Source organism: Biomphalaria glabrata, chromosome 4, assembly GCF_947242115.1.
Source record: "Biomphalaria glabrata chromosome 4, xgBioGlab47.1, whole genome shotgun sequence".
Taxonomy (NCBI): Eukaryota; Metazoa; Mollusca; class Gastropoda; family Planorbidae; genus Biomphalaria; species Biomphalaria glabrata.
The window spans coordinates 1,373,030-1,387,802 of NC_074714.1; the positions used below are offsets into that span (position 1 = coordinate 1,373,030).

The 14,773-nt window shown below is 33.3% G+C and overlaps 1 protein-coding gene across 4 annotated transcripts in view; it reads right to left on the minus strand.

Annotated features, from left to right (window-relative positions):
- LOC106078744 (dedicator of cytokinesis protein 3-like) overlaps positions 1-14,773 on the minus strand; it is a 104,514-nt gene that overhangs the window by 10,544 nt on the left and 79,197 nt on the right. For all 4 annotated transcript variants that reach the window (XM_056028082.1, XM_056028083.1, XM_056028080.1 and 1 more), the window contains 11 exons: positions 11,817-11,877; positions 9,381-9,617; positions 8,692-8,778; positions 8,400-8,510; positions 8,001-8,142; positions 7,451-7,617; positions 5,806-6,069; positions 5,354-5,437; positions 5,023-5,142; positions 3,601-3,701; positions 2,518-2,587 (listed from right to left, as the gene is read on the minus strand). In XM_056028082.1, the coding sequence (XP_055884057.1) occupies positions 2,518-2,587; positions 3,601-3,701; positions 5,023-5,142; positions 5,354-5,437; positions 5,806-6,069; positions 7,451-7,617; positions 8,001-8,142; positions 8,400-8,510; positions 8,692-8,778; positions 9,381-9,617; positions 11,817-11,877 (1,444 nt within the window). The remainder of the gene's footprint in view (positions 1-2,517; positions 2,588-3,600; positions 3,702-5,022; positions 5,143-5,353; positions 5,438-5,805; positions 6,070-7,450; positions 7,618-8,000; positions 8,143-8,399; positions 8,511-8,691; positions 8,779-9,380; positions 9,618-11,816; positions 11,878-14,773) is intronic.

Genomic DNA, 14,773 nt, shown 5'->3' on the forward strand with positions numbered 1-14,773 from the left:
TTCAGCAGGATATCAAGAGAAAGGCAGGTCTATTCTTTTACGTTGTGAAGCCAAATATCATCTCTTCATAGTATAGAGGAGTTCCTCCTTTTTTTGCCAACCAGTCTTGATTTGTTAAAGTAAAAATTCATTTGTCCACTTTCCAGGTATCTGATGCCCTTTCATTTTTCTGTATCATTTACTTTGAAAGGCTTGAATTCTTCTTTCAGTGTCATCATTCAATATCCAGCTTTTACAACCATAGAAAAAAGTTTTAATTTTACTTGGAGGCTGATGTTACTCTTCCTCATCTTCCATAGTTTGCTCATGGCAGCGGATGTCAAGCTAAAATATTGAAATAAGCCAACTTCTTATTTATGTTTGTTTTTTTGAACTGTATGCAACATCTCCATCACGCACAAGTATTTTACTTTTTTTTCAGCACTGATTTCCATGCCAACTGCTCTGGCTGCTGCAGTTTTGAAGCAAGATCTTGTACCTGGTCTGTATTTTCTCCACTGAGGACAGCAAACCAGAGTTAGGAAATTATTCTGCCCATTTATGGTCAAGCTAGGCATAAATGCTTCTATTTTTTATCATAATATGCTCCAGAAATATGTAAAAAAGAGTTGGTGACGGAATGCATCCTTGTCACACTTGTATGTATCTCCTAAAAACTTTTTCCAATTTGGTTAATCAGAAGTATTGATCTATTCACAATCTGGTATAGGGCTTTGATAACATTGATAATGTTTTTATTGATGTTGAACGCTCAAATCACTTGCCACATGCCAAAGTTGGTCAAAAGCTATAAAGTTGTGTATCAGTTTGTTTTGATTCATTTAACAGTCTGATGTTACATTTTTGTTCAACAATGCTTCTACCAGCGCCTGAAGCCAGCCTGGATCTCCTCCAGCATTTCTCTGTCTAAACTTTAGATCCAGCAGTTATTAATCTAGACTCATATCTAGACTTTAGATCCAGCAGTTATTTATCTAGACTCATATCTAGACTTTAGATCCAGCAGTTATTTATCTAGACTCATATCTAGACTTTAGATCCAGCAGTTATTTATCTAGACTCATATCTAGACTTTAGATCCAGCAGTTATTTATCTAGACTCATATCTAGACTTTAGATCCAGCAGTTATTTATCTAGACTCATATCTAGACTTTAGATCCAGCAGTTATTTATCTAGACTCATATCTAGACTTTAGATCCAGCAGTTATTTATCTAGACTCATATCTAGACTTTAGATCCAGCAGTTATTTATCTAGACTCATATCTGGACTTTAGATCCAGCAGTTATTTATCTAGACTCATATCTAGACTTTAGATCCAGCAGTTATTTATCTAGACTCATATCTAGACTTTAGATCCAGCAGTTATTTATCTAGACTCATATCTAGACTTTAGATCCAGCAGTTATTTATCTAGACTCATATCTAGACTTTAGATCCAGCAGTTATTTATCTAGACTCATATCTGGACTTTAGATCCAGCAGTTATTTATCTAGACTCATATCTAGACTTTAGATCCAGCAGTTATTTATCTAGACTCATATCTAGACTTTAGATCCAGCAGTTATTTATCTAGACTCATATCTAGACTTTAGATCCAGCAGTTATTTATCTAGACTCATATCTAGACTTTAGATCCAGCAGTTATTTATCTAGACTCATATCTAGACTTTAGATCCAGCAGTTATTTATCTAGACTCATATCTAGACTTTAGATCCAGCAGTTATTTATCTAGACTCATATCTGGACTTTAGATCCAGCAGTTATTTATCTAGACTCATATCTAGACTTTAGATCCAGCAGTTATTTATCTAGACTCATATCTAGACTTTAGATCCAGCAGTTATTTATCTAGACTCATATCTAAACTTTAGATCCAGCAGTTATTTATCTAGACTCATATCTAGACTTTAGATCCAGCAGTTATTTATCTAGACTCATATCTAGACTTTAGATCCAGCAGTTATTTATCTAGACTCATATCTAGACTTTAGATCCAGCAGTTATTTATCTAGACTCATATCTAGACTTTAGATCCAGCAGTTATTTATCTAGACTCATATCTAGACTTTAGATCCAGCAGTTATTTATCTAGACTCATATCTAGACTTTAGATGCAACCCTATCTATAGCTCTTTTATATACACTAACAAGTGTTTGCCAAAGCTGAAAAAAAAAAAGCCATTCAAGAAAGTTTTTCATTTCTGGCAGTTGCAGGGCATCATTAACAAGGAAAGTGCTTAGTTTTACCAATAAATAATGGGCAAAATTTCATGCATAAAAATTTGTGATTTGTGAATCAATTACTGAGGGATTTGGTTTTTATTCAATATTCTTTTTTCTTAATTCTATCATGTCTTTTTTTTTCTTTCATAGTTGATGAGAAATGTTTACATTTGTCTTGTAGAGTAATATCTTAACATAAATTTAGTTTTAATCTGGAAATGGGCTTAATTAAATTGATGGGTCAGCTAGATGACCCCTGACCAAAAGAATTCATGTAACATAACTCACTAGGTTTGAAGGGTCTAAATAAAGATTATCATCATCCTCATTTGCTTCACCACTAGACACAATTGATGATCTGAAAGGTTAACAAAAACAAAAAGAATAAAAAATGTTACATTGATGCTGAAACGAGCCATGAGTGAATTCACTATGGACTGTTGTTAAAAAGTTTCAGAGAAACATTTTGCTAATACAGAAAAAAATGTGATCAGTTTTCTTATTTAACTTACATAAACAATAAAATAAGTTTTAGAAGCCATATAATATTCATATTTTAAATAATGTCTAAAGGGTGTTCACATTTGTTTCCAACAAAATATAGAATGTATAAAAAAATAAATCAAAATAAACATTCAGTGATTGCAATACAATTCACAGCTTTGATTGAGATAAACATTATTGTTTAGTGAGTTTGGGTTTGAGTTTAGGCACATCAGCACAATTTAGGCAATGTTGAGCCTGTAATCCTGTAAGGATCACTCTCCCTTTACATAACAAGGGCTGAATTCTATACAGTTAAATCATTAAAAACAAGGTCTATTCACAGTTAAAATAGTAAAGGTCTTTGGGTCTTATTCTGTATACACCATCTAGATGTCTTACTCTAAAACACCCTCTTTTGTTTTTTTGGGTCTGTTTATAACAAAGCTTCCAACAGACTGTTTCATTTGTTATTGCATTACATGTTTTTTAAAGTACTGTCTCAAATTCAAATCAAATTGAAGACTGGGATTTTGAATTTCTGAATTTTTAAGATGCCCCTGAGTTTACTCAACTGTAATGGATACCTAACATACATTGGGGAAGTAAAAGCAGTTGGTTGTGCTGGCCACATAACCATCAGCCATAGAAACAGATGAGCTTTACAGCATCTGCCCCCATAGAAGGTCTGAAAGGGGCACCTTTACTCTCTGCTTTTCACATGACAGGCATTTCTTTAATCTAAAAGAAAGTTTTGAAGAAAAATAGACCATTCTTCCTTTAATTATTCTATAAGCATAACCCATTTTCTCAGGAGATACTGGTTGAAGAAGAGTGGCCAGATTTAGAAATTTAGTTCAGACTTGTGTCAAATGAAAGTGTACTGACCTGTTACTAGAGTTAAGTGATCCTGTACTTGGTGTGGTAGGTCTTTGTGATGATCCATTTGATAAAACGGATAAAGTACTGCCTCTGTGTTTAGAAGGAGTCTGAAAAATAAAGAGTTTTACATTAACCACAAGTAGATGTTAAGTGCATGCTGTCTCCTTTTTCTACTTTCATGCATACAATCAAAAGAACAAAACAGGGTAATGTGGCCACCACAAGATCTAATAAAATCAAGAAATCTAATAGACCGATACAGTACAGCCAGTCAGCACCAAAACTAGGCACACTAAAAATGCAATATTTTCCATGTAAGCAAACTTAAAGATACTTTAAAAAATAAACCAAGTTTCAACGTACAAATTCAGACCTTCTATGTTCAATTTGATTCTTCATGATAATTTTAAGATTTAACTTTGACGCTGCCAATGTTGATTTGACTCCCATTAAACTAAATGATTTTTTGATTTATAAACTTTAATTTGTGTTGTGTAAAAAGAGCATGCCTGCTCCTGTAATTCAATAAAAAATATAACTATTTCTGATGACATACAAAAAAGTTGTTGAAGTTTAATCATAGCAGGATAGTGAAATACAAATGAGGGAAACTAATAATACTATAGGAACGAGAAAAATAATTGCTGAGAGAAAGAGTTAAACTTTAAATAAGTCATTAGTTTTTCCTGAGTGACTAAAGCAAACCATTTCTTATTCTCAAAGAGAATATTTGAATGCTTCTTCATATGGACTAAGAAAAAATTGTTTTTATTCTTGTATTATTTTTCGTATTACCTAACAAAAGAAAAGATAATAATTTTAATAATCCTCATTAATGGTAGGTTTATTCTGTGTATAGAGATGTGCAATTTTAAGTTTCAACTCTTGTGCTATTTGAGTTTAGAGATGTTGGCCTTAGATACTAATAAATACACTTAAAGGCCTTGAGATACTAATAAATTAAATTCACTTAAAGACAAAGGCCTTGAGATACTAATAAATACTGGTACACTTAAAGACACAAAGGCCTTGAGATACTAATAAATTAAATAAACTTAAAGACAACTGCCTTGAGATACTAATAAATAAATACACTTAAAGCACAAAGGCCTTGAGATTAAATGAAATACACTTAAAGACAACGGCCTTGAGATACTAATATATACACTTAAAGCACAAAGGCCTTGAGATTAAATGAAATACACTTAAAGACAGACATCATTTTAAAGACTTTTAAAAAATGTTATTAGATTGAATAAAAATCAATTGAGGATTTTTTATTCTAGTTTGCAGTAACTTTCACCATTTTAAAAGTGGTAGCCACCTGTGATCATGAAATGTTATTTTTTAAACTTTGTATGCATTGCACAGGAACTAAAATTTTTTTTTTTTTTTTAAATCATGCAATAAAACAAAAAAGACACTGACCTGATATCCCATTGACATTTTCATCTTCGAAAACATATCCTCTAAACTATGATGCAATGGTAACATTTCTTGACTTGCATATTTGCCTTGAATAGACAAACCTCTTTCTAGCAATTGAATCTGTTGATAAGAAATGTGACTTGTAAAACATTTTTTCAACATTATTGTCCTGGAGCACTTAGGGTTTGTAAAGTAATGTATTTTATTTGATTAAAATTGGAAATGTTTATTGCTATTTTTAATATTTTTTTCAACATATTTATAATTTTTTTAATAGAGTTAAACTCCTTAAATTGTGATATTAAAAAAAATAATAGTGAAACAAAGTTACCTGCTCATGAATCACTAATTTGAGTTTTTCAATATGTTCACTCTCATTTGGATATTTCAATTGGTAGTCTTGGTTAAAAAAGGCCTAAAGAATGAAGTCAATGGAAACTTTTACTACATAGGTAAGGTTGTTTAAGTTTTTAAATGCTGTTCAGTCATGTCAATATGTTCAAAAGTTAATGTTACAGAACTCAATATTCAATGTTGTATTCAATAGTCTAGGTATCAAACAAAAAGAATTTCATTATAAACAGTCTTCCTCAAATCAGAGTTCTAAAAGATCTAAGCAATCCCCCCTTTTAAAGTTTAAAAAAATTAAGAAAACTTAAAGCTAAAATAATGTAATTTGTTAGTTGAATGCAATAAATTAAAATGCACATAATCATATATGGATATTTCACCCATATATGTTTTGAATCATCATCTATTCCAATTGTGCTAACATTTTCTAACCTCCTGGTACTTAGGTATTCCACCATTGACTGCCCCACTTATAACTCCTTGAAGCCTCATCGACAGGTGACTCAAATATTGCTCAGGACAATTGGCCGCATTATCGGAACTGACCCTTAGCTCTTCATTCATCTGTTGTACTGTCATGTATGCTGTTTGAACTGGGCAGAAATGAAGAGTCTCAGTTTTAACAACCTCATACCAGCGAAGAATTCCTGGCAAAGGGTATGAACTCTTCATGACAGTTCTCTCAAGACACAGGCTCTGTGAATAATCAAATAATTTTGCTATACTAGATATAATATGTTAACTGAGCCCTCAATCATTTTACTAGTCATAAACCCTGTGATTCAAAATGACTACACATTAGCTTTTTTGTAATGTCACAGCCTGGTTGTTGCTAAAGGCATGATGACGCGAATGTCGTGTATGTTGTAGGTACCTCTTCTGGTACTACTATAGTGTTCTTCTAAACCAAATACTTTCTTACACGCACTAGATTTGCAAGTGCGCAACAACACTGGTATACTAAGGTCTCCAACGACAACATTTAGAATTATTGATAAACACACTGGTAGCAGACGTATATTTTATTGACACAATAATATAATCCACAAAAGATATCTGGCAACATAAGCCATCATGAAAAATACTCCAATGAATGCAAATCAATTATAACAACTTAATTACATGTACATCACTACACTGTGAAAGATATCTATATCACTCCTCTCTCTACGGGAGTCTGAAATCTACTGGGGTGTCCACCTCGTGGTCAGTTACTTGACCAAGTAAAATCTCGTGCTGATAACGCACAGAATAGTTAAGTGACTACTAGTCACCAAATGTTACAGGGGTTCTAAAACTGATACATGACATGTAACAACACAAAATAATGAGCTGATACCAATAATCATACTAAACATAATCACTGAGGCCTTAAAATATCTGATTACACTTTATCTAAATTACTCATTATAGTATAAAATTATAATTTCAAATTGAGATAGTCCTGAATCCACTCTAATGCTGACCCTTATTATTTTGACTGACTCAAACATATGCACAGACAACAAGGGCATTAAGCTTAATGTAAAAATTTCATCAGAAATTTATAAAACAAAAACTGCTAAAAGGACAAACAAAAGGATTGTAATATTTTAAGACTAAGTAGGACAGTATAAAAAAGAAAAGTGATATGAGCTAGTCAGTTCTTCATTCATACTATTAATCTCTATTCTATCGCCCAAGATCTGGTAGGACTAGAGAGAAGGCTATGTCATTCTTTCCAAAGTTTGCAACAACATGTGTACACAAACTGTTAAAAAAATAAGGACACAGTTTCAGGGTTAGCTGTTTGGTCTATGTATAGATTTTAAATCTGAGTATAAGTACAATCAGATTGACAACAGCACTACATGTATACAAGATAAGACCAACCATGAAGTGCAATATACATTTTGTTTTACATAATCTATTTCAAAATAGTGCAGTAGGCTTTTAAAAGACTAAAGGATGTTTTTGAGTCTGATAATAACTTTTGAGATTTAAACATGACAGATGGACAGATAGCCAAAACATAAGGGCAGCTGAAAAAAGACTGAAAGAGAGTGTATAAAACTTTGTATTCAATGAATCTTCTTACCTTGAATTCATTATTCTTGTCTTTATCATCCCTGTGGTAAGGTCGATCAAACTGGAAAGTGTCCACTTCGTTGCTGTTATAGAATGAGGATATTTCAGTTGGCACTTCCTTGTTGATAAATTCTAACCTTTGAACAGGCACAGGTTTAACACTGACTAGCTGAATGTCTGAAATAAAAAAGAGAAATCAATGAAGAACTAAAATTAATGGTTGATATCAATAAATCTGCTTAAAATTATTCTTTAGCAAATGATCAATAAACATATAAATATTTCAGAACAACTACCTACACCTGTACAACTGTAATAACAAATTGTAACTTTACAAAACATCTGATTCACTTTTTTTTTAAATTAATTCAGAATATGCAGAACATTGATTGGAATTTTTATAGTAAAAAATACAAATGAGAAAAGAAAACATTGGAGATATATCAACTTTTTTTTCATATTAAGTATCAATAAACATAAAAAATCAATGTTCATACAAAGATTGTGAGTGGAAAATGTCTACAAATGAACTCAAAAGTTTCACAACTTTCAAAACTTACATTGCCCATCACCTGTCTTGCAGCTCTCATCCACTGGTGAATTACTGGTCAGTATTTGAGCCAGTGGATACTCAGTGGTCAATTGATTCATGATAGTTGCTAGTCTTAAGCACTCATCCCCTCGATAGATAAAAGCTTTGTTCTAAAATAATTTAAAATATTGAACAATGAAAAATCAAAACACAGATAAACAAACGCAGATCTTTAAAGAAACCAGATCAAGCACAAGATAAAAGCAATGCCTTGAAAGCACTGAACTATTTCAATATGATTTACTTGAAACAAAAATCATTACTTAAAATTGCTTGAAACAGATACGTAGCACTATAAGTTTTTTTTATTTTATTTGTTTTTGTTGCAAATAGTTGTTCAGTGTTTTTTCTCTGATCTTCAACCTACTTTTAAATATAGAGGGAAAGTGTTGCCATAGTAAGCCACCCTGTAATAGATTGGATCTTGCCGTAGCTGATTGCCTCCGAGAATGTTTTGGTAAAATGTGGCTTGTTTTTTCTGGAAAAAGATTTTTTAATTAAAAGGTTACTTGGATCAACAAAAAAAAAAAAAAGTGAAAACTCGTTTGCTAACACATGTATAGACAAAGTTACCACTCATATCTAATTATTTAAAAAAAAAAACAGACCAAAGATGTCTTAAAATCTATAGAAAAATCGAAACCAATCCATAACCTCACCAAAATATCAGCTAACTTGTTGTATTGAAAGCTTGTTTCATAATATTCTGTCAACTCTTTACAAAGAGGTAAACCATACTCCCAAGCCTAGCCAGAAATGAACAGATATCTAATTAAAATTATGGCAATGAAAATTGAGAAAGAAAATGCATAAATTAAACTATTTTATTAACTGAGTACAATTCATGCTATTTCTATCATAATGGCATCATCACATAATGATAAAAGATTTTTCTTTTATTTGTGGCCTCTTTTTGTATTCAAATAAAGATTAAAAAAAAAAAAAAAAAGTGATCCAATCATTTTAATTCCTAAGTAGTTTTTTTTTTTTTTTTTAAAATGTAAATACAAATGGAAAAAATTATTACTAAGATTTTGAATATAAATATGATTTGAAAAAGAAAACATTTACCAAGAAAACAGACAAATTTTTTTACGAAATAGTTTGAAATTAAACTAACAATAGAATAGACCATTATTGTTGAGCCAGATTGTTATTTTGAATTATTACAAATTTTGCCTTTGTCATGCATCAGAAACTATTATTTAAATCTGTAATGTAATAATACAACAGCAGTATCGGTAAAATAAAGACAAAATGCTGTAAAATAAAGACAAAATGCTAAGCCTACAACAATTATCACATAGATTAACAATTGTAGTGTTCTATTGAACACCATAGTGCTAACCTTGCCCCTATCAAAGCAAGCTATAATCTTTGTATAAAGCTCTTCTTTCCTTTCAGCTTCTGTGGCACTAGGGTAAGACATCTCAGGAGGAAGTGGGTCCGTAGACCATGTCAACAGCTTGGCATAGAGTTTTAAAGTAAGACCTGCTTCAACAAAGTTGTTGGCGTTGTAGTGCAGATCAAAGAGTCTCAAAATGTAACGTATATACATATCTATGCGATTTCCTTTGTAAAAGTTCTGAAATAGATCAAATGTTTTCAAAAGTCAAGGTGTCTACAGTCACTAGACATTTTCCGAAAATAACTAAAAAAAAGAAGTTATAATAAGCTGATTTCATTTGTCCAAGGGAATGAATTTGGTAACTAAGTGTGCACCTCTGCTACAAAAGAGCTCCTCTACAAGACAAAGAATAATGTGAGGCATGCATTTTTGAAATAGAAAGTGTTTAACTGCAGTTAGTCATAGACATCTTCAAAGTATGCTACTACATGTCAATGAGGACTTATCAGCTTTCCATAAATGTGTGTTACTAAATATGCATCACAGGACTCATCAGCCTAAAGCTAATCAGGATAAGGAGGATGAGCCGAATGTGTAGCTTGTGACACTACACAAAAAAAAAAAGACTTTTCTTAAAAAAGACACATGGATAAGGGAGATGAGCTGAATGTGTAGCTTGTGACACTACACTAAAAAAAAGACTTTTCTTTAAAAAGACACATGGATAAGGGAGTCACATATTTTAAGTTGAATTTTAATAAATTCAACTGTAATAAAATGAAATGAAAGTCATATAAATATAAGATTGTGGAGAAAAAAACAATGAAATTAGATTTAGATATGACATGCTGGAGTTTCAATTGAGAACTTAGATGAACTCTGGAAATTATAAAAGTGATATACATAACACACATGCCTGGGCAAAAATCCCCCCCCCCCCAAAAAAAAACCCACCTACAAGCTCTCAGAGGAAATTTTAATTACAAAATCGAAGAAAGAAAAAGACAACAATTAAGTCATGAGCACTCTTGTAATGGCAAGTTTAAATAATAAAGTTTTTGTAACTTTTGAACTTAAGAGTCCAGATTGCACTTTTTAAGCTGTAGGAGGTGAAACATCTGCATATGACAACCACATGGTTGCATCTATCACATATAGGTAACCAAGCAAAAACTTTAAGTAAAACCAAAAGTGAAATGTGATACAAACTTTGTATGACTCTAGGATTAGAAAGAATTTTAGACAATTTTCAAAAAACAAAAAGAATGATTTCTGGTCAAGTTTCCAACTACATTAAGATAACAGGCATCTCTCTCCTTTCAGTGCCAAACAGGTTAACCTAAACTGAGAGACCAGAAGGAAATTTTTAAGACAATTTTTTGCATTAATCAACTAAAAAATCTAGACATCACAGTTTTCACTAATGAAGCTCAATGTAGTACATTAATATTAGATGTCATTAAGCTAATGTCATAAGAACAGACATTTGACGAAGAACATCTTAATAATAGTCCAAGACATTTGACTATGTAGATAATATAATCTGCAATGCCATTGACAGAGAAGAAAATATCTATAAAATAAAGCTAATGTCAAAGCTGTAATCGATGGATACAGATAGTATAATCACCTGGAAACTATTTCAAGTCAATGCTGGAAACATTTCATAAGTCTAATGAATAGGAAATATATACAATGAGTAATTCCATAAGCAACTGACTTATTCCATATGATAACAACAGTGGACAATACAATATCACATAGGACAATGAGTTTGTACATAGCTCAATAAATCATTACATTGTGCCAATATTTATGGAAATGGATTTATGGAAACACAATGAGAAATCTTTTGAGAGTAATCATTTTTGTAATTTGTTTCAAAAATTGGCCTCTTTGTTTTTATCATTGACATATGTGCAACATGGTTTATGCCATATTCTTATGGTTCACTGCACAAAGCAAGGCTTATGTTAGCATTGATGTTGACTACTGGGAAGACATAGCACTGGACGGCACTATGTGGAGAGAGGAAGTCACGAAGGAAGTTATGGACAGCAAAAACCTATTGGCCTCAGCTCTGGAAAAAAAAGTGTGCCAAACAAAAAATGGGCGGCTCCTCTACCACCAACACATATACCGCCTTAAACTGCAATACACATGGGCAATGATTGGTTTTATAAGATTAGCATTTATAAGGATCATATTTGATAACTTTAATCTCATTTCATAGGTCATAAGCAAATATATTTTTTAATGAAGACTATCCAGATTATTTTTTTTTAATTATTATGTTGTTGCATCAGAACTGAAAATGAAAGATGTAGACATCTTTGCACATTTACAAAGCCCATGAAATTAATACAGTAAAAATTAAGTTAGTTATCTCCATTATTTACAATAATAGTATGTCAGTCACCTGAGTCAAATACTTACCAGGATATTAAATGTACAATGCATTTTTGTGTCTCTTTGCTCTTCTCTGTCCATTATGTCTCTAAAGATATCAATGGAGCAATGAAAATAATCAATTATTGGTTAAAATTTGAACATCAAATAAAATAAATCATATGATATATATCACAGACAATATAAACAAAATCAACATGCACATATGTTATTTTTTTTTAGATTTAGATTCTCCCACTCAGTTCATCGATTATTTCATTAAAAGATAAATTTGTCTAACCCTAACAATATTAAATGTATCCTTTTGTAAAAAGCAATAGCCATTATTCATAGTAGCCTGTAAAATAAAAAAAAAAGCACAACAATACTGGGTAGATTATCACTTGAAGTTGACTCTGATCAAACCAATACCATTCTATTTCAAACATCTATTTTATTACTACTAGCTGGGTTACTCATGGCTGGTGTTCTACGTCTGGGACAAACCCTTTCTAGTCATAGAAGTAGATTTATAAAAATATAACGATTATTAATAATTTGACCAAGTGCTACTAAAAAAGCATAATTTTGACTCTAGATGCCTTAAGAACATAACAGACATAAAAAGAGAACTAAAAAAGCAAACTAATCTAAATAGGTAAGAAATAATGTTGCTTTTGGAACACATGGTCTCTGGGAGCTCAGTGGGCAGAGAGTTTAAAACTTTGGTCATCTAGTTCATGGAGTTGATGAGGGTACAGTGAATTATCAGTGTGCTCTACACGCACCACGCTGCTACAAGGCTCATAGCTGCAGCTGGATTCAGCTGTCATCCAGCATGTAACTCAAAAATATTCTTTCAGTCCATTGAAAGCGTGTCTGGTTGACAAGACAATGGCTAATCTTTCATACTCAGTGCTGATGGAAACAAACTGCTTCAAGACAATGGCTAATCTCTTATACTCAGTGCTGATGGAGACAAACTGCTTCCAAACAATGGCTAATCTCTGATACTCAGTGCTGATGGAAACAAACTGCTTCCAGACAATGGCTAATCTCTCATACTCAGTGCTGATGGAAACAAACTGCTTCCAGACAATGGCTAATCTCTCATACTCAGTGCTGATGGAAACAAACTGCTTCCAGACAATGGCTAATCTCTCATACTCAGTGCTGATGGAAACAAACAGCTTCCAGACAATGGCTAATCTTTCATACTCAGTGCTGATGGAAACAAACTGCTTCCAGACAATGGCTAATCTCTGATACTCAGTGCTGATGGAAACAAACTGCTTCCAGACAATGGCTAATCTCTCATACTCAGTGCTGATGGAAACAAACTGCTTCCAGACAATGGCTAATCTCTCATACTCAGTGCTGATGGAAACAAACTGCTTCAAGGCAATGGCTAATCTCTCATACTCAGTGCTGATGGAAACAAACTGCTTCAAGGCAATGGCTAATCTCTCATACTCAGTGCTGATGGAAACAAACTGCTTCCAGACAATGGCTAATCTCTCATACTCAGTGCTGATGGAAACAAACTGCTTCAAGGCAATGGCTAATCTCTGATACTCAGTGCTGATGGAAACAAACTGCTTCAAGGCAATGGCTAATCTCTCATACTCAGTGCTGATGGAAACAAACTGCTTCAAGGCAATGGCTAATCTCTCATACTCAGTGCTGATGGAAACAAACTGCTTCCAGACAATGGCTAATCTCTCATACTCAGTGCTGATGGAAACAAACTGCTTCCAGACAATGGCTAATCTCTGATACTCAGTGCTGATGGAAACAAACTGCTTCAAGGCAATGGCTAATCTCTGATACTCAGTGCTGATGGAAACAAACTGCTTCAAGGCAATGGCTAATCTCTGATACTCAGTGCTAATGGAAACAAACTGCTTCCAGACAATGGCTAATCTCACACACTCAGTGCTAATGGAAACCAACTTTTTCCAGACAATGGCTAATCTCTCACACTCAGTGCTGATGGAAACAAACTGCTTCAAGGCAATGGCTAATCTCTCACACTCAGTGCTGATGGAAACAAACTGCTTCCAGACAATGGCTAATCTCTCATACTCAGTGCTGATGGAAACAAACTGCTTCCAGACAATGGCTAATCTCTCATACTCAGTGCTGATTGAAACAAACTGCTTCCAGACAATGGCTAATCTCTGATACTCAGTGCTGATGGAAACAAACTGCTTCAAGGCAATGGCTAATCTCTGATACTCAGTGCTAATGGAAACAAACTGCTTCAATACAATGGCTAATCTCTCATACTCAGTGCTGATTGAAACAAACTGCTTCCAGACAATGGCTAATCTCTGATACTCAGTGCTGATGGAAACAAACTGCTTCAAGACAATGGCTAATCTCTCACACTCAGTGCTGATGGAAACAAACTGCTTCCAGACAATGGCTAATCTCTCATACTCAGTGCTGATGGAAACAAACTGCTTCAAGGCAATGGCTAATCTCTCACACTCAGTGCTGATGGAAACAAACTGCTTCCAGACAATGGCTAATCTCTCACACTCAGTGCTGATGGAAACAAACTGCTTCAAGACAATGGCTAATCTCTCACACTCAGTGCTGATGGAAACAAACTGCTTGAAGACAATGGCTAATCTCTCATAGTCAGTGCTGATGGAAACCAACTTTTTCCAGACAATGGCTAATCTCTCATACTCAGTGCTGATGGAAACCAACTTTTTCCAGACAATGGCTAATCTCTCATACTCAGTGCTGATGGAAACAAACTGCTTCAAGGCAATGGCTAATCTCTCATACTCAGTGCTGATGGAAACAAACTGCTTGAAGACAATGGCTAATCTCTCATACTCAGTACTGATGGAAACAAACTGCTTCAAGACAATGGCTAATCTCTCACACTCAGTGCTGATGGAAACAAACTGCTTCAAGACAATGGCTAATCTCTCACACTCAGTGCTGATGGAAACAAACTGCTTCCAGACAATGGCTAATCTTTCATACTC